This window comes from Suncus etruscus, chromosome 13, assembly GCF_024139225.1.
Source record: "Suncus etruscus isolate mSunEtr1 chromosome 13, mSunEtr1.pri.cur, whole genome shotgun sequence".
Classification (NCBI taxonomy): domain Eukaryota; kingdom Metazoa; phylum Chordata; class Mammalia; order Eulipotyphla; family Soricidae; genus Suncus; species Suncus etruscus.
The window spans coordinates 76,318,010-76,344,832 of record NC_064860.1 but is presented as its reverse complement, the minus strand read 5'-3'; the positions used below and the strand labels follow the sequence as shown (position 1 = coordinate 76,344,832).

At 35.4% G+C, this 26,823-nt stretch overlaps 1 protein-coding gene across 1 annotated transcript in view; it reads right to left on the bottom strand.

Moving 5' to 3' along the window:
• The window catches only part of NSUN3 (NOP2/Sun RNA methyltransferase 3), a 54,734-nt gene extending 29,012 nt beyond the window's left edge, over nucleotides 1-25,722 (bottom strand). Inside the window, exons 1-5 of the mRNA XM_049785718.1 lie at nucleotides 25,642-25,722; nucleotides 24,218-24,327; nucleotides 12,697-13,040; nucleotides 6,099-6,253; nucleotides 5,039-5,160 (exon numbers count right to left, since the gene is read on the bottom strand). Of these exons, the coding sequence (XP_049641675.1) occupies nucleotides 5,039-5,160; nucleotides 6,099-6,253; nucleotides 12,697-13,040; nucleotides 24,218-24,327; nucleotides 25,642-25,653 (743 nt within the window). The 5' untranslated portion in view covers nucleotides 25,654-25,722. The remainder of the gene's footprint in view (nucleotides 1-5,038; nucleotides 5,161-6,098; nucleotides 6,254-12,696; nucleotides 13,041-24,217; nucleotides 24,328-25,641) is intronic.
• Between the last annotated feature and the right edge of the window lie 1,101 nt (nucleotides 25,723-26,823).

Here is a 26,823-nt window from a genome sequence, read left to right as displayed (position 1 = left end):
TTGGAATGAATCGGTTAAAGGGGCTATGCCTAGATGACTCTTGGCCCAAAGCACAAGGAAGAGAAGGAAAGTAGAATGGAAGGAATGGAAGAAAATAATGGCAGAAGACAAGGGTCAAGAAGATTCAGGAACATCATTGGTGGTAAGGAAAGACAGAAGTAATTGTCCAAACCACAACAGAATCAATAATATTAAAATCATGAGACCCAAACTTGTTCTCTTTCATGCTTACATTTAAAACTTCTATTTCTAACTATTGAATATTTTAACAAAGTGAGAAAAAGATTTCAAAGATATGTTAGAGAAAAGCCTTTTTATTTAAAATAATGATAAAGAGATAGCACAGAGGGTAGAGTGCTTTCTCTGCATGCAATCAAACAAGGTTCAATACCTGGCACTACATATATTTCCCAAAGAACAACCAGGAATGATGTCTTAGCACAGAGCCCTAAGTATAGAGGAAAAAAAGAGATGAACTGTCTCATTGCCTGCAGAGCAGGCAATGCAGACTTGCATCAATGAAAGGAATAGAAGATGGTTAATTTGATAATCTTTTCTAATCATACATGGTTACATGAAAATATATACTCATTGTGATTGTAATAATCAGCTTTGTGCCCTGCCAACATACTACTACAGTGATGTAGATCTAAATTCATTCCTTTTGTGGTAGAAGATTATGAAAATGGTGAAAAAAATGTTTTTTACTTGTTATGATATAAGGTGCTATTATGAGATTTATTTATTGGCATGATCTTCATATTTGATGACTAAAATGCTATATTAAAGAAAGTATACTAAAGCAGGAGAGAGTACAGCACTTGTTTTGCTCATGGCTGACCTAGATATCCAGAACTACATATAGTCTCCTAAGCCAGCTAGAAATGCCCCCTGAGCACAGAGCCAGAAATAAACCCAAAGAATAAGTGGTTTAAAGCAACATGTCCATCTGTATAATAAAAGACTTACTACCATACTAAATGAAAGTATTTACTAAGACTAAAATATCATACTTTGGTTATATACAGTAATATAATCAAAATGAATTCTTTAAATTGCTTTAAATTTATGTTGACCATTTATCGGACTAAATTTGCTACCAATTTGAGATATCAATTATAATATTCAACCCATATTTTCTGATCCCTTTCAAATCTAAATACCAAATAATTTACAGCGAACAGAAACATTAAGACACTATCTGCTCCGTTAGGTTGACTGTCCTGTTGAATAGATAAATACTGAGAAAATGTCAAACTGAGAAATTGTCCATCATTATACCTGTACATGAAAAGTAAGAATATAAAGAGACTAATTATCAATCCTAATCCTAAAGAGGAAGAAATAATTCCTAAAGAACTGAAACAAATTAGTTTTCATACCTTATACTGGAGGATCAATTAGAAAAAGTTTGAAGCATAAAGTTCAGGAAATGCACTGGCCTCAGATATGACACAGTATATGGAAAATGAGGAATTGCTTAATTGGAAGCAAAGTCCTGAGATGATGTTGATGAAGTAAAAAGGAAACATACCAAAAAAGATTTGAATAGCTTACTATGGTGTCTTAAGTAGTAATCATAATAGGTAACCACTGCAAGATTTCAAGGAGAGTAACATGAACAGATTTACATTTCAAATATACCTGAAACTTTTCCACATTTACTGCGGAGAGTGAAATAGAACTCATACCTGAAGATATGAGGGCACTGAGGGGTCAGTTGAAATCAGTTACGTGATAGATGTTGGTGGCTTAAGATGAGCTCTTAAGGATGGAGAGAACAATAAGATACAATTGAAATGTCTTCGTGATTGATTAGATATAAGACAAAGGGGAGCTAAAGATGAATTTCTGACTTAGGCAAATGAATAGTCATGTGGCAATTACTAAGAAAGAAGAAGAAATAAATGCAAGTTGATGGGGCTTCCATTTTGATTTGATTTGCCAATTTGCAAGGAAACAACTCACAATAAAAAAGATAAGATCAACGCAAAATATATGAAAATGTACCAATTTTTCATAAAGACACAGAAGCAATCTAACTTATTACTATAAATAATGCAAGTTATTTTTTCCTTATTAGTATAGCTTAGTTAACAGATTACAATGGTATTAATTACAGTTTTAACATACACAATCATCACACCTCACATCACCAAACTGCGTAAGATCCTCTAACAATATCCTGATATTGTCTACCTTTTCATTTCCTCCAACTTCATACCACTGGTAATCTTTTCTTTTCTTTCTTTCGTTTTTTTACCACTAAGTTCCCTCAAGACAAGTTGATTTTGTGCAGATTCATGGGCTTCCAAAAGGATTTCTAGGATGGGAAATTAAATAAATAAATCTGGAGAGAAAGATCTTATCTTAGACATATATATATAGTGCCCAGGGTACAAAAGCCACCCACTGAGTGGAAGAAACTATTCACCCAATACCCATCACATATGGCGCTAATATCCAAAATATACAAGGCCCTGACGGAACTTTACATGAAAAAAACATCTCATCCCATCAAAAAATGAGGAGAAGAAATGAGCAGACAATTTGACAAAGAAGAAATACAAATGGCCAAAAGCACATGAAAAAATGCTCCTCATCACTAATCATCAGGGAGATGCAAATCAAAACTATGAGGTACCAATTCACGCAAAGATTGGCACACATCACAAAGAATGAGTACAAGCAGTGCTAGCGGGGATGTGGAGGGAAAGGAACTCTTATTCACTGCTGGTGGGAATGCCATCTAATCCAACATTTATGGAAAGTGATATGGAGATCCCTCCAAAAACTGGAAATTGAGCCCCCATACAATCCAGCTGTACCACTCCTAGGGATATACCCTAGGAACACAAATATAGAATACAAAAATCCTTTCCTCACACCTATATTCATTGCAGCACTATTTACAATAGTCAAACTCTGGAAACAACCAAAATGTCCTTCAACATATAGATGGCTAAAGAAACTGTGGTACATATACACACTGGAATATTATGCAGCCATCAGGAGAGATGAAGTCATGAAATTTTCCTACACATGGATGTACATGGAATCTATTATGCTGAATGAAATATGTCAGAGGGAGAGAGATAGATGCAGAATAGTCTCAATCATCTATGAGTTTTAAGAAAAATAAAAGATATTTTTGCAATAATCCTCAGAGACAAAGAGAGGAGGGTTGGAAAGTCCAGCTCATGACATAAAGCTCACCACAAAGTTTACAGTTAAAGAAATAACTACACTGAGAATTATCATAATAATGTGAATAAATGAGGAAAGTAGAAAGCCTGCCTCGAGTACAGTACAAGTAGGGGGCTGGAGGTGAGGAGATTTGGGACATTGGTGATGGGAATATTGCACTGGTGAAGGGGGGTATTCTTTACATGACTGAAACCCAACTACAATATATTTGTAATCAAGGTGTTTAAATAAAGATATTAATAAAAACAAACAAAAATGTAGTAAAAATATCTTATCAAATATCTTTTAGTGGTGAAGGAAACTGTTCAAGAAACTTTTTAAAGAGGAGATAAATGAGAGCTATATAAACAAAGAGCTAGAACTACCTAGGAAACTGAGTCACCTGGACTTGGGTTCTTCAATCTTTTCAGACCTGTGCACCAGCACCTGTCCTGTTTATTGATCCACACACCATAGTTATAACCAAAGTGGTAGGCCATTGGTTTTCAACCTCTCTACACCTACTGACAGGCACAGGTCCACATTACAGGTGGTAGAAGAAATAGGAAAGTAAAAAATAAAAAAGCATTCACACGCACACATAAAACTACATTGCTCAAACCTGCTTTCAAAATAACTGCTCAGATTCTGATGAAAGAAATAGTATGATGTTCTAGGCTTGGAATAAAAGACGTTCCCAAGCATATAACACACTGACCACTTGCAAAACAACAACAGACAAACAAACAAAAAACAACTTAGAGCACCTTTCCTTGCCCAACAGAAATTAACTTTCTTAAAATAAACTTCTAGAAAGTACCTACCAATTTCAGCTGAGGTTATTCAGAATCCTGGATCATTTCAGTGCACTTATCCTGCACCCAGGGGTGGTACTGCCCACTTTGGGAAACAGTAAAATATGCAAAGGTAGTAAACTGTTATGCATAAAACCCTAAGAGTACTGTAAACAGCAGTGCCAATTTTTTTTTTAAAAATGCTTCTTATTGGGGCCTGAGTGATAGCACAGTGGTAGGGCCTTTGCCCTGCAAGCAGCTGATCTAGAACGGACCTCGAACCTCAGTTCTATCCCAAGGGTCCCATATGGTCCCCCAAGGCAGAAACAATTTCTGAGCACCTGGCCAGGAGTAACCCCTGAGCCTCACTGGGTGTGGCAGAAAAAATTGCTTTTCATAGAAGCAGACTGGTGGATGTTAGGCAAACATGGGGAGGCAGGTGTTAATTGGTGGAGGGAAGTGGACACTGATGAAGGGACTGATATTGAAATATTATTTGCCTGAAACAAATCATGAATAAATTTGCATTTCACAGTGACTAATAAAATCAAAAGGGAAAAAAAAGATGTTTGACTAAAATAAAAAAAAAACAAAAACACAAACACAAACACCTAAAACTATGTCACAGAAGAAAAGAGAGCAGCACCTCATGAAAGTCGAAAGAAAAAGATGGATCATTTTTAAAATTGGCATAAAATACTGATCCCTGCATAGGAAACTATGTTTGGGAACTTCCATGTGTCATGTTTACTTAATATCAACCAAATAAAGTCTATTATTTTATTTATTTATTTATTTATTTATTTTTGGTTTTTGGGTCACACCGGCAGTGCTCAGGGATTACTCCTGGCTCTAGGCTCAGAAATCACCCCTGGCAGGCACAGGGGACCATATAGGATGCCAGGATTCGAACCACCATCCTTCTGCATGAAAGGCAAACTCCTTACCTCCATGCTATCTCTCTGGTCCCTTAAAGTCTATTATTGATGTATATTAAATCATGCCTTTTTCATCTAACATTTAAAACCAAAAAAAACATGTTTTATTAGACACCTCACCTTAAGAGTTCTACCTGCAGGATAGGCAAATTTCTCCTCTGGTTTATCCTACAAGCTGCCTTCTGAGAATCTGAAGAGAACAACCAACTTCTGTCATTTGAACATGGAGCATCAACTAACACCTGAAGGAAAAGACACATAATGTTAACATGGACAGAAATGCATGCTTAGATACAATATATTTAAGTAAGCAATGTAAAACAGGGAAAAAATAGCAAGAAATTAAAACATTTATTGTAAAATCAAAACACAACAAAGTCAATCTTCTCCATAACATTTCTTTACTAATATTTTTCAGAAGAGTACTGTGTATATTCAAGGCTTGGTTTTTATTTCCTTTTTATCATTGTCTTTTTAAAAAAAGGAAGATATGGGGCTGGAGCGATAGCACAGCACGTAGGGCATTTGCCTTACATGAAGCCAACCTGGGTTTGATCCCTGGTTTCCCATATGATCCCTTGAGCCTTGCAGAAGTGATTTCTGGGGCAGAGCCAGGAATAACACCTGAATGCAGCTGGGTGTGATCCAAAAACAAAACAAAAACCAAGAAACAAAAAAAAAGAAAGAGGTGAGAACTACAAGTCTAACATATATTCTAATAACTACAGCAAAATATTTTATGACAGATATGAATTTTAAACATATATTCCTTTCTTTTCTGAATTCTCAGGACTTATTTTTTAAGAACTAAGATTTCAGTTTCCTGAAAGCAACTTTCTTTCAGCCATCATTCTTTAAAGTGAAATGTTCCCAAATGAAAGCAGTGCATTGCACATGTTAGTCTACTGACCCAAAAAATAACAGATCTTTTCCTGAGTATCTGTGAGGTACCTGAAAATAAAGACCATTCTATATTAACAATCACAGTGGTACCACTTCCTTTGAACCATGCAGACCAACAAATGAAAACTGTTTCCATGGTCACTTTATCAGTATTTCCCAGAGTCCTGAGAAACTCTGTCAGGCTAAAGCATCAAAGCAGATGGAAAAAAAACACAAAGCAACATGTCAGTGATAGCATTGGGAGTCTTATCAGTTTGTCACAAAGAAATATGAGTACCTTGTCAAATATTTCTGGCTGTGCATCTCCCATTTCTCTGCCATCCAATTCAGATACTTTAATTACATTTATCAAAGTTTGTGGGATGAAAGATTCCAAGGTCTGCCTCAACCACCTCAATCTCAGACTGTTGTATTCATTACAATGAAAAAAACCTGAATGGTAAAAAAGAAAATAAGCCTTTAAGTGAATGCAAATAAATAATTAAATTTGTACTTACATTAAAATTCATTTAAAAAAATCAATCCATCAAAATCATACAGAATTAGATCTTAGGCATAAACATTGTAATTATTATATTATCGCTAAAACTAGAAATATGCAAACAAGACATAAAACACAAATCATGTCTATATATTTTCTCAGATGTTCTCACCATTACATAAACAGATTTAATCTTGGAGAATAAGAGCTCCAATTATGGATTACTAGAGAAATGCTATTTATAACTGAAAACTTCATATTATCCTTTATAACACTACAAGAGTTATAATAAAAACTGAAAAATTTTTTATCCTCATTATGTGCAAGGTTTTGAGATAAGAATCTTTTCATGCATTATAATATATACAAAGTTATGATGGAACCACTATCATTAATATTAATTCTATTTTACTGATGATAAAACTGAGGCTAAGAGTAATAAGAAATCAAGTAGTAAGAAATCTGGCTATTTAGCTCCAAACACAAATAACAATTAAGTACTTTGCTATATTGCTTCTCAATGTTAAAATGCTTCTGTAAATGGTTCTCTTCCTGGTAACTATTCCTTTGCTTTTGTTTCACTTATATATATCTAGATAGTCATTAATATGCATGCATATTTACTAAATAATAGTAAAATTATCTATACTATATAATTATATCAAATATGAACTCTTTTAAATGCAGAAATAATTACAGAATAACATTAAAACTACTTAAAACCTATAGTCTTGTTTGAGCTCTTATATTCAGTGCATCACTATTTATAATTCATTATATACAACCATCTGTAAAGAACCCAGCTATGCAAGAAAGATGAATGGATAAAGAAACTGTTTATTTACATTATTGTTCTTAAAGGTCAGTCTAACTCTTGTTCCTTTAAAGGAAATTTATCCTACCTTGATCTTTTCTTATTCTCAATGTTCTGCAATCACAATTTTTTTCCCTGTTTGTTTGTTTAATTTTGGGCCAACCTGGAAGTGCTCAGAACTTACCCCTGGCTCTGTGCTCAGGAATCACTCTATCACTCTTGGTGGACTCAGGAAAGAATAGGAATGCTGGGGATTAAATCCTCCCAGGTTGGACATGTGAAAGACAAATGCCTGGACCACATTCTGCAACTTTAGTATAATGATATGCATAGATCTTGTTGTAATAACAAATATTGAAGGAATTTCCACTAAACCTAACCCACTACCTAACTTGAGGTAGAGTTGTCCTTTTAGTGCTGTGGAGATGAAAATTCATCCTAGCTTACTCCATGAGGGGAGGCAGATTTACGAGTCTCAAATTTATGAATCTCAGATTCATGATGATTTAGATATGCTTGGGAAGATTCTGTCTGGCTTTATCATCCATTCCAGTATTTTCACAAAGCAAATAAAATCAACAAGAAAATTTTCAAATTAAGCAAATACTACTAAGTCAAAAGTTAGCTTACCTTCTAAGTTTTGACTGCTTCTTAAAGTTCACTACTGACTATTTAAAAACAACAGAAGTTTTATAAAAAACTTTGTTCTTCCTTATGAAATTTATTTCTTCTATAGAAGGTTTAGTGAGCATATTATTTATCATATGCAGATAACAGAATCCTTAGTTCACTAAAAGTATCACAGTTCCACACCTGCCATCAGGATAGGGCATATTATCATGTAAAAATTTCATAATAGCTCCTGGTTGAAACAGAGCTTTATACTGCTATTTTTATCAGTTGAAATTATGCAATACAGGTATCAGAATCCAAGACTCAACTAAAATTTAGTACAATGAAATAAAATAACTTTCATGCTTAAATTGTCAAAAATTTCAATAGTTTTATTTGAGATCATTTTATCTAAAATAGTTTTCTTCCACCTTAACAAAAAAAGGTGTACATTTGACAAATCCCTTTATGCTTTATGCATCTGGACAATGATCCATATATGGAAACTAAACTGGTGACTTTGTTTTCATTTATTAATTTATTTTAGTTCTCTTATCATGGAGAAAATATACTTTACATGCTAATTACTCATTGGAGTCATAAGCCATAATTATGATCATTTGATATGCTGGTAAAAAAATCTGAAATAATATAGTCCATATACTAAAAGTTGTGAAAATTAAGACTCTTTGAGCTATCCATAAAGAATATAATAAATTAACATACCAATGTTAATAATGAATTTCTTAAAACATAACTTGACAATGGATTAAAATATAGTATGGCCACTTAAAGTGCTTGATGCAACAGTCAAATAAGTAAAAGTTGTTTGTCCTCAAGATAATGAATGTCACTAAGCAAGGCAATAATTGAACAAAAAATAAAGATGACAAAACAGAATCAAGAGCACAGTAATGAAAACTTGAGTTCATGCTCTTCCCCTTACCTCCACTTTAACTTTAAAATGGGGCTACTAATGCCCAGCTAATGAAATTGCAGAGTTAAATGAGATATACACAGTGAGAGTCATACTGCTCCTCAGAGCCATAGTTTCCCAGAAAGATGTTTATATAGAGAAACACCTAAATTCGGGGAAAATATATCACTGAAACACTTTAGAAAACACAGATTTGTGAAATAAGATTAATATAGTCACTGACAAAAGTATTGCTCAAAAATATATATTATTTAAATCATTGCACGATGAAGTAATCTAACATGGAGATTTCAGGCAATGCTTTCAAAGAAAGTCATTTCTAGGACAAAACTTAAACAATGAAAAAGTTTGCAAAATGGAGAAAATCATACCTGTAGTATAGAAAAAAGGCTTTGGAGGTAGGAGGAAGTAACAAAGATGCAAAATAATTGGACAAAGATAGAATTCTTTCTAGTTTTCTCTATCTGTACAGGCTAACTAGATGCCAAAAATTTGACAGCAAAGAAAGTCTCATGCCTGAAGGGATTTAGAACTCAGCAAGAAAGGTGATTAAATTACTATTCCAAGCTTGGTCATCCTTATTATGTTAATGCTTTCCTATAAGAATCAGAATATTTAGGTACATTTCCTGCTATAATCAGAACATCGTAAAGGACGTGCTGACCAAAAAAAGAAAGAAAAAGAAAAAGTGTGACAGTCTATCACTGTATTAACGTAAGGAGAGGGGAAAAGGTAAGACCAAAAACACAGCAGAATAATTTTTACATTAACCTAAACCTTGAGCTATTTTATCATTCAAAGCTCTTGGGCCAAACTACAGACTTAAAATTATCTAAAGAAATTTGGTATAGAGATACACAGTAGTGCAACCATCATTTTTACTTTTGCTTATAAAAGCTTTGATTAGCATTGCTTCTGCATTCCAAATTCAAGCACTGTTGCTAACCTAATTTGGGCTTTGAGCATCAGCATGAAGACATCTGTATTTCTTAGTACACCATTATCATTAGTCCTACTTAGATGTAAAGCTACTTTACTTGGAACATTGCCTGTAGTTCATTGCCCTTGATGTAAGAACAGGAAGATTGTTCTCCACTTTGAATCCAAAATATACCAGTTTGCCTCTGGACTCCTAATCAAATCACCTTCCCTTCCATAGGCATGTTAAAACATTTATAGCCTACTAATAAGCCTAATTTTAGGATTAAGTGTCATCTCTTCAAAATGGGACCCAGAGTTGACATTCTCCCTTCATTTACAATACCAAAAACTCTGTATTTCAAACAGATTTCTCAGCCAAAATAAGGATGCTACTGACAAACATGGAAAGTGAGACCAAATCTCCTTATAAAACATGATTTCATAAAACATCATACAAGTTAGAATAAACAAAAAATATCTGATTTCTTACAAAAATACGGCGTTTCAATAAGCATATTTAGTCATAATTCTAAAAATAAACAATATGTTTTCTTTAATAATACCTAGCTCAAATAGATTCACAGTTCTGAACATTTTTAGATAAACTATTTCCAAAAAGAGCTCTCAAAGAAAGGAAAGAAATGAACAATCATCAAACTGGCCTTGAAGATATCTATCAAGTGGGGATATCTATTTAAATGAATAGGTAGGCTTGAATACTTTAAAAATTCAATTCTTAACTTCCTATTGGAGATGATCTCTTGTCAAGATATCCCTTTTCCTATGTGAAGTTTTGTTTGGTGTGGACAAAGATAAAAACCCTAAATCCTTATTTTTTTTAATAAAAGGAGAAGGAAGAAGGAAGAGGAGGTATAGAGGAAGTGGATGAAAGAGGAAAAGAAAGAGGAGGAGAATGAGAAGATCATGAAGATGGAGAAGGATAAGAACATGACATCTCTTTTCAAGATCATCTTTCACTAACTTTAAGAAAGTTTTCCACCAATCCAGAAATCTTATTCAAAAAGTTGTCGCAAGTCTTCAAAACTTCAACAGTACCAATATTTGAGTCTGAGAAATTAGCATAGGGCCTTAAAGGACCTGTTTTGCACACATATCATTTCAAGTTCAAATCCCCCTGAAAAACACAAGTAAGTGCTATCTCTGCTGCTATGTACGAACATGCCATGTCTTTGCAACCTAGAAAATAACCCTCAAGAACAAACTGGTGTTGCCCAAAACCAAAATTTTTAAAAAGTAAAATAAAAATGATTGATGAAAATCATTTATGTTATCTGAGTTTTTTACTTAGGAGTTGAAAGAACTTGTGAAAGTTTTATACTACATAAGTTGTATATCCCTTCCTGAAGTGCCCAATTGGACACTGGGAGAAAAACAGAAGGGTGGTAGTTGCTTCAGGTAACACTGGGGAACAAACTTTCTGTTTGGGTCCATAAAAAAAGTAGATTTCCGGGGCCGGGAAGGTGGCGCTAGAGGTAAGGTGTCTGCCTTGCAAGCGCTAGCATAGGACGGACCGTGGTTCGATCCCCCGGTGTCCCATATGGTCCCCCAAACTAGGGGCGATTTGTGAGTGCATAGCCAGGAGTAACCCCTGAGCATCAAATGGGTGTGGCCCAAAAACCAAAAAAAAAAAAAAAAGTAGATTTCCAGGGAGACACTGGGTAATTTGTTTTTCAAAAGAAAGGCAGTAAGCCAATTAACTTTGAGAATCTATGATCTAATATATATAAATAAAGACATTTATTATTTATTATTATTTAACTACATTTAAATTTATATAAAAAATCCATCAAACAAATCTAGACAAAAACTAGACAGACCTGATACTGAATACTATCTCCTCTAGTCACATTCATCCAGGGAAATTTAAAGTAACTAAAAATTCATATACTCTATTAGAAAAAATTGTATGATGAATATTGACTCGTACGTAAGAATATTTCTAAAAATATAAATTTTTCCAGAGAAATAGTGTGGTGCTTACTTTGCATGTAGCTGACTCAGGTTTAATCCCCCGGTATACCATTTAATCCTCAGCCTCTCAAAAAGTGAGCCCCAAATGTAAACCCAGGATTAAGACCTGATTCCCACTGAATATGGCAAGCAATATAAACAAAATAAGTATATATTCATTATTTTCATATTAGCAACTAATAGTAAAAAGTCACTTCAAAATAACATTTCGAATCTTTTAAGGTTGCATTATCATATACTCAATCCACTTGCCATATGAACACTTGAAATTTACTTATAAACATAAAATAGGTACCAATTTAGAAGAATTAAAATGAATATGTAAAATGTCACATTAACAAAAAATCCTTAGTTTGTAGGGAGGAAAGATAGTACAAGACTTGATGCAAGTGACCCACTTTGATCCCAACCAAGCACTATGATGGCAGTAATAGAAACCCTGTGTAGTACCAGAGTGGCCCAAGCAATTGCTTTCTGGGCCTACTGAACCACTGGCCAGATTAACTAAGAAGTTCTGGAAGGGACTTCAAAGTCTTGCACATCGCTTGGAAGCATGCCAAAAAATATAATTAAAATAATTTTCCCCTTTCCCCCAACTAAAATAATTTTTATATTTATCACATTTAAAATAATGCCTTAAATATATTTATTATAATGAAAACATCTTTACCTGTTTATGCTCTTTAAAATAGACTATCAGGGATAGGGGTGATAGTTTAATGGGTAGAGCATTTGCCTTGCATATGGCTGACCTGGGTTCAATCCCTGACATCCCATATGTTCCCTCAAGCCTGCCAGGAGTGATTTCTAAGCACAGAGCTAGAAATAATCCTGAGTACCAACAGGTGTGGCCCAAATAAACAGACTATCAAAAACATATAATTATAGGTGTGTTTTGCCATTATATGTATTTTGGACAGAAACTATCTTAAAAGTTCTCAATCAGATGATACAAAAAAATATGCTGTTAAACGTCAATTCTTTTGTTGCAAGAAAGTTGGCAGTGATAATTCTTCTCCATATATCCTAGTTTTTAGACTTTCAATGTTTGCAAGCACAATTATACATTTCTCTCCAGAGAAGAAAGTACTATGCTGTGGATAACTGAAGCAAAATACCTGGATAAGCACACTGCAATAGAGCTATCGATTTGCCTCCAGGAGCAGCACACATATCCAGAACCTTTTCCCCATCTCTTAATTCCAGAGCCAGTACTGGAAGAAGAGAAGCAGCATTCAGGAGATAGTATCTTTTTAAATTTCCCACTTGGTGCCTTTCTGAAGGCAGTCGGTTAGGAGTTCGGCTCAAGTAACACTTCAATGTTTTGGGATAGTAGGGCAAAGACCCTTGAAATAGTGTGTGGTAGCCCTTCAAAAGTAAATCCTTTTCCAATTCAGAAGAATGATTGAATCGGTTAAGAAGGACAGCATACTGCCAACAGGATGGAGATGTGAGTATATCCCTAGAAATAAAAAACAAGAAAAGAAACATTAATATTATACAAATCAATATAATTTTATATTACTAGCCAAGTAAAAGAGGTTCTAGTTTTACACAAATTTACCTTTAATTTTTAAAGCCAGAATCAGTACTTTTCCTTTTCTCTGAGGCTCCATTTGGCTCAGATCAGCATCATCTTTATTTAAAACTTTAACATTAATGTTCATTATGGATATTTTCCTTTTGTTTGAATTTTGACCACTGAAATAGTATTTGTTTTAGGATCTTTAATTCCACAGGAAAGAATTAGTCTAAGCCTAATTAAGTACCTTATAGCAGAATACATACATACATACATACATACATACATGCATGCATAGATATACATATACATATATATATATATATCTCCTGAGGCTATCTTTGTTGGTCCACATCCACATCTCATACATGCTTATTTATTTATCCTCTATGTGAAGGTGACCTCCTCCTGAATGATATCCCCTAGGGCCTTTTAGGAACAAAAAACAGACTCCCTTCCCCTCCACTGAGGTTTCTACATTCACTACAGGATCTCTGGTGACAGCCCACAAAGATCCTACACCCATTGTTTGTTGATGCTTGTACTTCAGCTTCACTTCACATAGCACAAAGCACACATTTATAACTCCTACTAAGAACACAGACTCAGGCAGAGATGGTTCCTTGGTTTGCTGACCTCATTTGTTGAATATCTTGTTCCTATGTCCATTCATTCTATCACAGAAAAGCCCTAAAAGAGCAGTGATGGTAGTAAGGAATCACAGAGCTTTAAATCACAGCAAGAGAGAGGTAGGGTCATGATGGAATTGAAAGTAGCCTCCTAGTCCATTCTGGGACTCAAAACTCACAAACCTGAAATAGCAAAAGTCACTGGGGATAAATAAGGAAGAAAAAGAGCAGCAGTCAACCTATTTACTCAGAGAGTTCCAAAACAGTAACTACTAAGATTCACCCTCAGAGCACAGCAGACACACCATGGAAGCCAATTGGAAGCCTACCAGTTCAGTGGGTGAAAATAATAGCACAAAAGATTCCACCAGTAGCAAGCAGAAACTAACTTCTCATAACTTTAAAGACACCACTGTTGAGGGTATCTAATAAACTTAAAGTAACAATGGTATAGATAATAAGTATAGCACAAGAAAAGTATGAGAAATGATAAAACTACAACCAGACGTGTCAGACCAAAGAGTGTGGTAGGTAAAAAATTAGCCTTCATTTACAAATATCAAAATTAAGCATAATACATTTTAGTCTACCTTTCTGCAAAGAATTGTTTTGTTAGTTAAAATTTTAAACTAGTGACTATTATTAGGAAAAAAACTCTACCATCAAAGGGTATTTAAAGAAGGGCTGGAGTGATAGTACAGTGGGTAGGGCACCACTTGCCTTACACATGGTCAATCTGGGCTCAAGCCCAGCACCCAAAATTGTTATCAGAGCACCATCAAGAATGAATCTTGAGTGCAGAACCAGAAATAAGCCAAGAAAACCACTGAAGTGTGGCCCCAAACCAAAAACAAACAAAAAAGGGATATTTAGGGACCAGAGTGGTGGCATAGCGGAAGGGCATTTGTCTTGCATGTGGCTGACTTAAAACGGACTGCGGTTTGATTCCCCAGCATCCCTTATGATCCCCCAATCCAGGAGCGATTTATGAGTGCATAGCCAGGAGTAATCTCTGAGAATCACCTGGTGTGGCCCAAAAAAACTAAAACCACCGTCCCCCCTCCAAAAAAGGGATATTAAAAGGAAACAAGACAATAGTCAAATGAGCAATGGAGAGATAAGGATGTTGTGTGCATTACAATGGATATGACTCAGCTGTAAAAATTAAGGATAGCTTTTTGTGACAAAATGGAACTGAAAAAAAGTCATGTTAAGAGTAACAAGTCAAAATCGAAAGATGGGGGGATTTCATTCATATGTGATCTATAAAGAAACTGTGCCAAACAAAAGCAAATCCTGGACTCATGACTGAAGAACTGATGCCAAAGGTGAAAAGGGGAGATAGAGGATTGAAAGAATAAAGGAGGCCCAACGTACTGGGTGGCATTTGGTGGTAGTTTTGACATTGGATTATGCTAATGGTCAGCATAGGTTAAAACACAATTTAAAGAGTTGGTAAATTGTACCCCTGTAACATACACAGTAAGCCAACATGCTCCCATACTTCTCTATCAGAGATTCAGTGTTAAATATTTCCTCTCATGAAAATAAAGCTACGGGAAGCTAACTACAATGAACTCTACAGTAACAGAGTTAATGAAGCAATCAGTGGCTCAGATGATACAAAACCAAGGATAGTTTAAAAATTACTTATGGATTGATAATGCAGACTGGCTTCCCCTTGCTAACAGAGTTATCTTCCTGATTTTTCTTTCTGTGTAACAGATCTCTTAACAATCAGACGCTGAACTGACAGATGATACAGCAGGAAATATTTAATTTATTTACTAGCTGACCTTTCTGGCTGAGTTATTCGAAAGCCTCATTAACCATGGTCAATTAAATAAAATCCAGCTGCTACTCGCCCTGCAGTTGCCTGTGTGAGAAATGGTTGGATGGAAACTGAACACCTGCAACTTGAAGTGTGCCTGTGCATTTCAATTGGAAACTAATATGTGAAAATGCTTTCTTCTTTCACTGCCTCTTACAATGATGGTGTGTCACAGACACCACTGAATCTGTTTCAGCTATTTTGGAGGATGACAACCTCTTTAAGTATGTGCTTTGCAAAATTTAGTGAACATCACGGTTTTGTAGAAGGCTGCTAAGCAGTTTCTGATTCAATAGGTCTGAGGCACAACTTGAGATTTTCAAGCTTTTGTGTGTGTGTGTGTGTGTGTGTGTGTGTGTGTGTGTGTGTGTGTGTGATAATGGAGAGTTCTAGGACAACACTTTGAGAGCCAATTCTTTAAAATGAATCCCAAAGGAAAAATCCCTGAATGCCACTGTTAAAAAAAAAAAAAATCAGTCCATCCTAGTCTTACCCTAAAAAAGTGCATGAATACTCATCCAAGGTTTTTTTTTTTTTTAATCTTTGGTTTTGGGGCCACAGTTTGTGATGCTCAAGGGTTATTCCTGGCTCTGCATTCAGGAATCACTCCTAGCACTGAATCTTTGGGGGACAATGCACTATGTATGCAAATACCTATCTGTTGTGCTATCTCCCAAGGCCCATAAGTCTGGGTTTTAGGTAATATTAGAGAAGAGTGATCAGAAATATAATTTAATACAGACTGGAATGACTATTCTTAAAAGTATTAATCTCTTAGAATACTTTCAATTGGTTCATTACTTTTCATTCCAAAATTTTTAGTGCTATTTTTAAATGTTTATTTTTACTTTTATTTATTTATTTATTGTTTTTTGGGTCACACCCAGTGGTGTTCAGGGGTTACTCCTGGCTCTGTACTCAGAAATCGCTCCTTGCAGGCACAGTGGAACATATGGGATGCCAGGATTCAGGGATTCAAACCACCATCTGGCTGTGTGCAAGGCAAACACCCTACCACTGTGTTATATCTCTGGCCCATAAATGTGTATTCTTTTAAATAGCTTAAGAATTAGTTAAAAATGTTTAAGCATCACTTAAACAAGACCCTATGGAAATTCATATATATATGTGTGTGTATATAATACACACATGGGCATATATATATATATAAAACACCTTTTAAAAAGTAATCTAGTGTGGCCCAGTGTAGATTACAAGTCAAGTAAAATAAGGTACTTTAAAAACATTTTAATAAGTGAAGAAAGTCACTGACTTGCAAGGAAAATATCTTATCAAATTAAAAACACTGTAATTATAGCAGAATGAGGCCAAAATCCTGAGAAATTATTTGATATCATTCTTTAACAAGTAGATAAATAAGTCTTCAACTAGAAAAAAAATGTCTATTCCCTCATATCCTGCACAGTGTTTTTGAATTTCCTGGAATCTTTTGTCCTTTCAGTCTCAACAGAAATCCTTCTTCAGCTAAAACGTCCTTTCCACTCATGTCCACCACTAGAATGGCTAACTCAATTTTAGGAATGAGGCAACTTAGAATTTCAGAGATGTGCCAATGTACCCAAAGTCACATTACCAATTAAGTATAAATACCTAATTCAAAGACTGGTTTTAAAGTCAAATAGGAATAAAACCCTCTTATTGCAGTACTAATGGTACACAAAGGAAAAGGGCAGAAAATGTTTCATTTAGTTTCAGTGGTACTGGCCTCCCTAAAAGGACTGTTTTGCAGACAATGAGTCTGGCAAAATAGTTTGCCACACTGTGCCTGGAGGACAGTTTCAATAGGACTAGTTCATTAAAGAGTCTACTTATGCTACTTAGGTGCATGGCCTTTAAAAGCAAAATTTTACATGGGTATGGGTAACAGCTTCTTCTACACTCACTTCTCTATCCATTATTCATAACTCCCTGCTACACACATATCCTGAAGTGCCTGCTCTGAATGGCTGAAGCCTGGAGCTGAAAGACAGTTTGCTGCAACTCTGAAACTTAAAAGATGGCAATAAACCCAAAAGATGGCAGGCAGAGATCATAGTAGAAGTCTCAAGAAGACAATGGCAGGTGCTTTGCTTCATGCCACCTCCAATGATTCACAAATATTCTCAATTTGTTCTTTACTAGTTTCTAAAGTCAGATGATCAAATGTATCAACAGCCAACAGAACTGGAACTGAGAGTCAGTGACTGACCAATGGCTTGCTAATATAACACTTATACTATTTTGAAAAAATATATATACCATTCAATTTTAAGTTGACATAAAAATCTTCTCCACATATATAAAGATGTCATTTTTCAGCATACCATAAAAGTTGACACAATTACATTACTTTTTTAGTAATACATCCAGTGGGGCCGGTGAGGTGGTGCTAGAGGTAAGGTGTCTGCCTTGCAAGCGCTAGCCAAGAAAAGACCGCGGTTTGATACCCTTGCGTCCCATATGGTCCCCCCAAGCCAGGGGCGATTTCTGAGCGCTTAGCCAGGAGAAACCCCTGAGCATCAATTGGGTGTGGCCCAAAAAACAAAACAAAACAAACAAAAAAAGAAATGCATCCAGTGAAACCATAATAACTGAGTTACATGATACCATTATTTATCATTTGTGGCAGAGCCCATACTTAAGGTTTTAAGTTGGATTTCTGCTACTACAATAAAAACAAAAATCACAATCATTTTCAAAAGAAAGAAATTTTATCATTCACATTCTATTTTCCCAGAATATTTTGTTTTAAATCTTTAATACAATATCATATTTTTCCCTGTTTACACTGTGTCCTTAAATCACCAAATAAAAAATTTTTGGGGTGATGCTCAGGGGTTACTTCTGGTTAAATGCTCAGAATCACTCCTGACTTGGGGGAACCATATGGGACGCTGGGGGATCAGGGGATAGAATCGCGGTCCATTCTAGGCTAGTGCGTGCAAGGCAGGCGCCTTACCACTAGCACCACTGCTCTGGCCCTGCCAAAGAATTGTTTTTAATTTTGTTTTGTTTTAGGACAAACCTAGTGGTGTTCTTACTCCTGGCACTGTACTCAGGTATCAAATCTGACTGTGCTCAAGGGTATTGAGGATAGCATGCAAATCAAATGCCCTATCCATAGCACTATCACTCCAGCACTAAAAGTTTGATTGTTTTTAAAACATTATAAAATTGATGAAAAAAACTTATAAATTTGATCAATTTAAAGTATCAAAAGAAAAGTTTAATAGAAATGTTGATGAGCCTATAGTAAAGTGTATAGAAAGATAGTAAAGTTGTAGAGTTTGCTTGCATGCAGTTTACCATATATTCAGTTCATTTACCACTACCAGGAATAGATCCTGAGCAGAGCAAGGAATAAGCCAAAAGCACTGCTCAAATGCCAAAGATTTAAAAAAGAACTATGGAAGTAATTATGTTGACTAATGATTTATGTAATTAATTGTAATTATATTAGTATAATTATTGTTAACTGACTATAAAATCTAATTAATCTAATTTTATTATTATCATTTATTATTGTATTAAAGTTTAAAAATTGATCAAATGAATTTTTTTCATATTAATAACAGCTACCAAAGTCAATGTTAGGGGGCCGGAGAGATAGCACATTGATAGGGTGTTTTGCCTTGCACAAGGCTGACTGACCCGAGACAAACCGAGGTTCGATTCCCGGCATCCCAGAGAGTCCTCTGAGCCTGCCAGGAGTGACTTCTGAGCCTCTAGATGTGACCTCAAAAACAAAAGAAAAATAATAGTATCAATGTTATTCCTATTTGTTTTTTGTAATGGCAAGAAAAAAATCATTTAAAAAAAGCATGACAATTGAACTTTTTATATCAATATTTCCTATATTTTTTGGAAGTAGAGTAATAGTCCCAAATATCTTAATAACCAAAATATTTTAAATTATTTGCTCATTGATATTTCAGTTGTAACTTCTTTAATTAAAAGCAAAACTCAGAACTCATCTGACCTATTGAATAATTAGTAGATAATTTATTTTTTATTTTATTTATTTTTGGTTTTGGGACAACACATGGTGACACTCAGAGGTTACTCTTGGCTGTACACTCAGAAATCGCTCCTGGCTTGGGGGACCATATGGGATGCCGGGGGATCAAACCACAGTCCATCCTAGGTTAGTGCGTGCAAAGCCAACGCCCTACTGCCTGGTCCACCCCAGATAATTTATTTTTTAAACCCTTATAGTGACAATTTAAGTATATGACGTCTGGTGGTTTTGAACACATTGAAATAAAGTGTGGAAATTATGATAGATAATGAAAATTCACTTTGTTGTTTTAGGGCTACATTAAGTGGTGCTCAGGGATTACTCCTGGGTCTGCGCTCAGAAATTGCTCCTAGAAGGCTGGGGGACCCTATGAAATGCTAGGGATTGATCCCAGGTTCATTGGACACATGCCAGACAAATGTCATACCACTGTGCTATCACTCCAGCTCCCAAAAAGTACTTTTACATAAAGCAAGAAAGAGACAACTGTAGACAGAAAAGGAAAGGAGAATAAGTACTTGCTTGGGCATATAGCCAAGCAGAGTTAATTTTCTAGAAGACATACATAGAGAATTTTTAAGTAGATTATTGTGACTTGCCTATGCCACATAAGTCTTGAAAAATTATATAATGTATTATTTGAACACTGTTTCTTGTTTATTACTTTCAACCCACTTTTCTGTTTTAGTCTTTCCTCCCACCATTTCTTCTCTACAATGCTATCTTAATTATAAGTCTACAAATTGTTTTGTCTGGAAAGACAGCTCACAAAACATACTTTGCTTGTAAAGACCCAGGTTTGATCCCAGTATCGCACAGTCCCTGAACATGACCAGGAGTAACCATTTAACACAAAGCATTGGAGAAAAAAAAAAAAGAAATTAAAAAAAAAAGTGCAGTTGCCTAGAAATTACCAACAAGAAATGACCTATGAACTCACTTAAATTTTAGTGATAAAAGAGACCAGAAAAATACTTTGGACAAGGTTAAGAGCTTACATGGCAGTTCTACCCTTCACAATGAAGATAACCAGTGAGAACGTGCCAGAAAGGCCTAATGATTTAAAAACCACCCAAATCCCTGTGTAACCTCCCATGTTGAGACAATCCTGGCAACTGTTTCCCAGTGAGGAAATAATGAAATATATACATTTTAATGCATTAAATTATTTTATTTTAAATTATTTTATTGCTACTATTAGCCACTAGAGGGCACTCACTCAAACACTGTATAGGACTGGTAACGAATTGACTTGAGGAAAATTTCTGGAAGTCTGATCAAGTATATTTTAAAACTATTTTTTCTTTATTCCTTGGCTATACTAACAATTAGTTGGTATTTTCTCATTCTTCTGGCCACTGTTTCCTTCTTAAATCTCAAAGAAGGGCAATCTATGAATATAGTTTCTGTTCAGAATATCTTTACAAGATGCTCTACGTTAAGATATGTTTCTGGTCAGGATAAGAAGTTAAAAACTGGGTGAAAAAAAGTTAAAAATGCAGCACGCAGGTGTTTTTTATGTTATATGTGCACATATATACACCAAGGCTGAAATCACACAACTACTACCATGTTTGTATTCATGGTGACTAAATAAATATATTATTTTTAAAAAAAGAGAGCAATTATTCTTAAAATAGACTACAAAAATTATAAAAAACAGTTAATATAAACTGTTAATATAAAATAATAATCAAGGATAATTTCCTTAAAAAGATGTGTAACAATATGCACAGAAGTGATTCCAACCACAGGAACTCATAAAGACTTCGTATCTAGCTTTACTTAAGTTGCACAGACAAGTTTCCTGATTATTTGGTTTTAGATTCCAAGTCTTCTGGTAAGGCAAAACTGATAACTAGCTAACAACTACTATTGTAAATCATATATACAGAAAGGCCAGGGTAGCCCAAGCCCCCCCCCAAACCCCTGTAAACAATGACATTCTTAGTGTCATTCAAAAGCTTAGCAAGAATGTCTTTACTACATAGTTAGTGAAGGCATAGAGAAGAAAAGAAGCAACTGACAATGCATATCACTGAATAAAGTATGCAAGTGAAAAACAACAATAGGTTGTTATTTTTTTTTGGGGGGGGGGATTGGGTCACACCCAGCTGTGCTCAGGGGTTACTCCTGGCTCTATGTTCAGAAATTGCTCGTGGCAGGCTCTGGGACCATATGGGATGCCAGGATTCAAACCAATGACCTTCTGCATGAAAAGCAAATGCCTTACCTCCATGCTATCTCTCCACCTCCTGCAATAGGTTTTTAAGATAAAAATAGTAAGATGCCATTGAGTTCTGTGTATTGTTATATAATACAAAACTAAGCAAAACTACCATAAAACCTTTATCAATATGGGATTAATGTTTGGGGAAAGTAGCACAAGTTGAGATGACATTTTGAGAGAAGTTCAATGTCACAGCAAATAGGCAACCTAAAGAAAAACCTGAATGCAACAGGAAGAGAGAACATGAAATCTGAGTGAAGGTCAACTTTTAAAAGATGCTCAAAAAGTGGCTAAGAAAGAATATTACCAAACACGATGCTGATAATAGATGTTAAGTATTTCTCCAATATTTAAGAAAACTTAAAAAAACTAGTTTCTAGCTCGGTCAGAAATGCACCTGGAAAACAAACTGTTAAAAGTCACAAACATATTTATTTTCTTATAATGCTATATCACCTTGCATGCTCAGAATTTCTAGAGCTGAGAAATTCTTTATTTTGCCTATGGCAAATTTTAGCACATGTTTATGCAAAACTTAAAGTACCATGAAAATCCAACAAAAAGGTAGGTGAAGCAGAAGGAACAGCTAATTAAATGGATTTGAGGTTCGCTGCTCATTTTGTTTAGGGTCAAATAATAATTTATAAATCTGTCTGAGCACATTAAATAGCAAAATAACTCATTAGACTATCAGTATTCAGGTTACTATAAAATCTGAAGACAATATACCTCTTGAAATTTTTTTTGTTTAAATCATCCAGGTATGCCTAATTACATCCCAGGTGCGCAAGACAAAAAGAATAGAGGTTAGTACTAAAGGTTTTATTGAGACAAAGAGTCTGGGCACAAATCCCATTGCTGCCACTTAGCTGGGGAAACCTGGGCAAGGTACTTGTGCTGTTTCATCTGGTGAAACAAATGAGAAGCAAAATACTGTCTGGCATAAGAAGCCTGCAATGCTTGGCTACTTAGATTCTATGAAAACTTCTTAGGAGCATGAGCTTCTTACACTCCAGTATTCTTTTTTTCTATGACAGGGGACAGTCTGTTTTGAAATAAATACCACAACCTGAATCCTGAGATATGACGAAAGTGTCAGAGAACCTGAATTTCATGAGAGCCCTAAGTCAATCCTTGCACATGGCCCCTGATCACAATTATGTAGCCATGAGGACTCATAGTACTGCCAAAAACACACTAGATATATAGTGTATTTTTATATTATAAGATTTCCAAGTTTCTAAGTCACCTTACATTGTCCTGAATCTATTTGACTCACCTAAATTATTCACAAATATTTACTATTTTAAATATACTTAGAGCTGTCCTCTATAAAAAAAAAAATTATTAAGTAAAAGCCACCTCACCTATTTACAGAAACTCATGAGCTATGAGATCATTTTTCCCCTCAGCAAAATTTACTAGGCTTTGGCCCTAACTTCAACAAAATATCTCTTCTCCCAGTCTAAAAATACTTGGTTTTCCTATAATTTCATTAAGACTCCCATTACCTCCAAAAAGCCATCACTAACTGGCTTCTTATGCATTTACTGGCACTCAGGCTTTGTTATTAAAAAAAAAAAAAAAGTTACTCTTGCCTGTTTCTCAGATGACCTGTGAACTCGTGATTTATAATACCAAATATAGGAGCTTATAGAGCTGTAATCAGAATTCTGCTCCCATATAAACACACAAGCTTGGCATGTGTGCAAACTTGTTCTTAATATTCCACAAGGCCCAATATATTTACCAAGCACTCACTGCAAAGAACTCAGACACATTCTGAGCAGAGGTAAAACTGACTAGACGTACAAACCAAATTGAATGTATTTTCTATAATACACTTAAATTGTGTTTATGTCATCAGGATACATGTTCAAAAGATAGCAACAGATTTAGAAAAAAAAGTATGATTACTGAGTCTTTAGCTGATATGAAAGCACTTAAATTTATAGATATTTCTATTTCAGAAGTCAAAAAATTCCCAAATATTTTAAAGATTTTTCAATCACTGTATATCTTTTGGGGGGGGCACACCTGGCAGACTCAGGGGTTAGGCTCTGCACTCAGAAATTACGTCTGGCATGACCAGGAGACCATATAGAATGCTGGGTTATCAAACCTGGGTTCAGCTGTGTGCAGGGCAAATAAACATCCTGCCTCATGTGCTATCTCTGGCCCCACTTACAGTATAACTGTGTCATGTAAGGCTCTCATATTTCAAGCATCAAAGCAACAGCCAAAGCAAATGCATAACAACTTTTGCTTACTACCTCTGCCAGCTTACTTCTTGTTCTGCCCATTTGGTCAACTGGAAAGGACAACCAGGTTTAGACTCCTTCATATTTTACTCGCATAGCACCAATATCTTGCATTCTGTGGCAAAGCATGAAGGGGAATTATACTAACCTTACTGTATTCCAGGCATCTCCAAGTTCTTTAGAATATTGATTTTCAAAATGATCCAACACAACTTTGCAAATCTGTTTTGCAAACTTCCGCTCAGAGTTTTTATTCAGCTATGATAATAAGAAAAAAATGCTCACACACAGTTGCCAGGACAAGTTTATTGAACTTCAACATTTGCAGCCCTTTTAAAAGACAAAAAGTTTGATAATTATCAGTTCTAACACTTCTAACAGCAGAAGAAGCACCTCTTTCATATTACTATAATTGCATTTACATTGTATGGATACTCCTTATATAAAGTGGTTTCCCAAACGATTATAGTTGAAATGTGATGCAAAGACTGAAAGATAATAAAGATAGGTGTGTTAAAGAATCAGTTTAAATACGTGATTTTACAGGTTAACTTGAGGGGAAACAGACCAAAAAACATCTATTTGCAAATTTTCCTACTTTATTTTACACCTATATTTATCCCAAAACAAACATTATTCGCCAGTTTTTCCCCTTGACACTCCATTACAATAGAACCGTAAAATCATTTTTTATGAAATAATCAGAGTTATGTTATGTTAATGGAACTATTCTTAGATTCCCAGGAAGTGAACAAGACCTAGAGTATTCAACTATTCAACTCCACAATGAAAGAAAAAGGAATTTAAGACTGCAAGGCAAGATTAGCAGGAGGAATTATCTGGAGTGGAGGAGAATGCACGGGAAGAAAAGAAAAACAAAAAAAGAAAAGAGGGCCCGGAGAGATAGCACAGCGGCGTTTGCCTTGCAAGCAGCCGATCCAGGACCAAAGGTGGTTGGTTCGAATCCCGGTGTCCCATATGGTCCCGCGTGCCTGCCAGGAGCTATTTCTGAGCAGATATCCAGGAGTAACCCCTGAGCAACGCCGGGTGTGGCCCAAAAACAAAAAAAAAAAAAAAAAAAAAAAAAAAAAAAAAAAAAAGAAAAGAAAAGAAAAGGAAAAGAAACTCATGACCACCGGCAAGATTGCAAGGTGGAATTATCTGGGGCGGAGGGGTGTCCACGGGGGAAAGAAAGGGAAAAAAAATAGAAAAGAAAACAGAAAAGAAAAGAAAAAAGAATAAAAGGAAGAAGAAAAAAAGAAAAGGAAAAGAAAAAAGAAAAGGAAAAGAAAAGGAAAGGAAAGGAAAGAGAAAAAGAAAAGGAAAGAAAGGAAAGAAAAGAAGAAAAGAAAAAAAACAGAAAATAAAAGGAAAGAAACAGAAAGAAAGAAAAGAAAAGAAGTCAGGGTCCAGCGTCAGAGCACTCTGCACCATTCATTTGAAGACTTTGCACCCAGAAGCGAGAATTTGCAAAGTGACCCTTTCTCCCCTCCCTACACCGTCCATCGCCACTTCCGCCTTGAGAACAGGTACGGCTCAGAGGCGCCCAGGCCACTGGACCCCAGCCCTCACCCGGAGCAACATGATCCCACCATGAAACGGGAAACCTAGCAGTCTTTTGCGGACTCCGGATTAAGACAACCTGGGTGCAACTAAAGGCCACAATTACTTCCGGGATCTGCTGAACGGGTCTCGCTTCCTGCTTCGTAGTTCCGGTTTAGCCTCTCGCGAGATCATTTTCCGGGTTACTAAAATTTGACCGGCGATCAAGATCCCGCGAGAGTCCAGGTGATGACATTTTGCTGGGGGCGTGGCTGAAGAAAGAGGAGAAGAAATGTGGGCGGACCTGGGGGCGGGGCCTTAGAATGTCCAGTCTGACAGCCTGAAGTTTGTCATCTGAAATTCAGGAAAAGTCAAATAATTGGGGCCGGAGCGACGGTGCAGCTGTAGGGAGTTTGCCTTGCACGAGGCTGACCCAGAACGGACCGTGGTTCGATTCCCCGGCGTCCCATATGGTCCCCCAAACAGGAGCGATTGCTGAGGGGTCTTCCCAGACCCATTAGCTTTACTCAGATCTGAGGATAAAAGGGATTAATGTAGAGGAAAATATCAGTCACAGGCATTTCCTAGATTTGGGCTTTGATTGTGAATTCTTTAAATTGAGACCGTGAAAAGATTAAATTGCAATTGAATTGAAATTGGTAAGAAAAACTCTCAATACGGATATTGAATACGCCCAAATTTTATTTCTTTGTGTATTATTTTCAGTATTGTGATTGTGATGATCATGATGGCATTATATTAGAACCCAAAAGACCAAAATGACCCTCCAAACCATTATTACTTTTATTAATTAATAAAATTTTAATAAAATACCAGATAAATATATTTTATTAATTTAATAACTGAACAATCATGTAACAAATATTTTAATTTATAAATAAAGCCTTTAATTCATTTTATTTTAGTATTACTAGTATTTTTTGTGACAGTTGCCAGAATTGTAGCAGAAAAATCTGTTTAGGATGTGCATTTGAACAAGAATTATATTCATATATATAAACCTAATTAAAGGGGTGTTGTAAATATCAAATAAGTAATATAAATAAATCTGTGATTAATATGTTACTGTCTATGTTATTGATTAATCTTTAATTAAGGAACAAAAATTACAAAGTGAAGCAAGGAAAGCCTGCTCAATAAGTGATGTTGAGAAAACTGGTCAACTACATGCTAAAAAAGCTAAATCATATT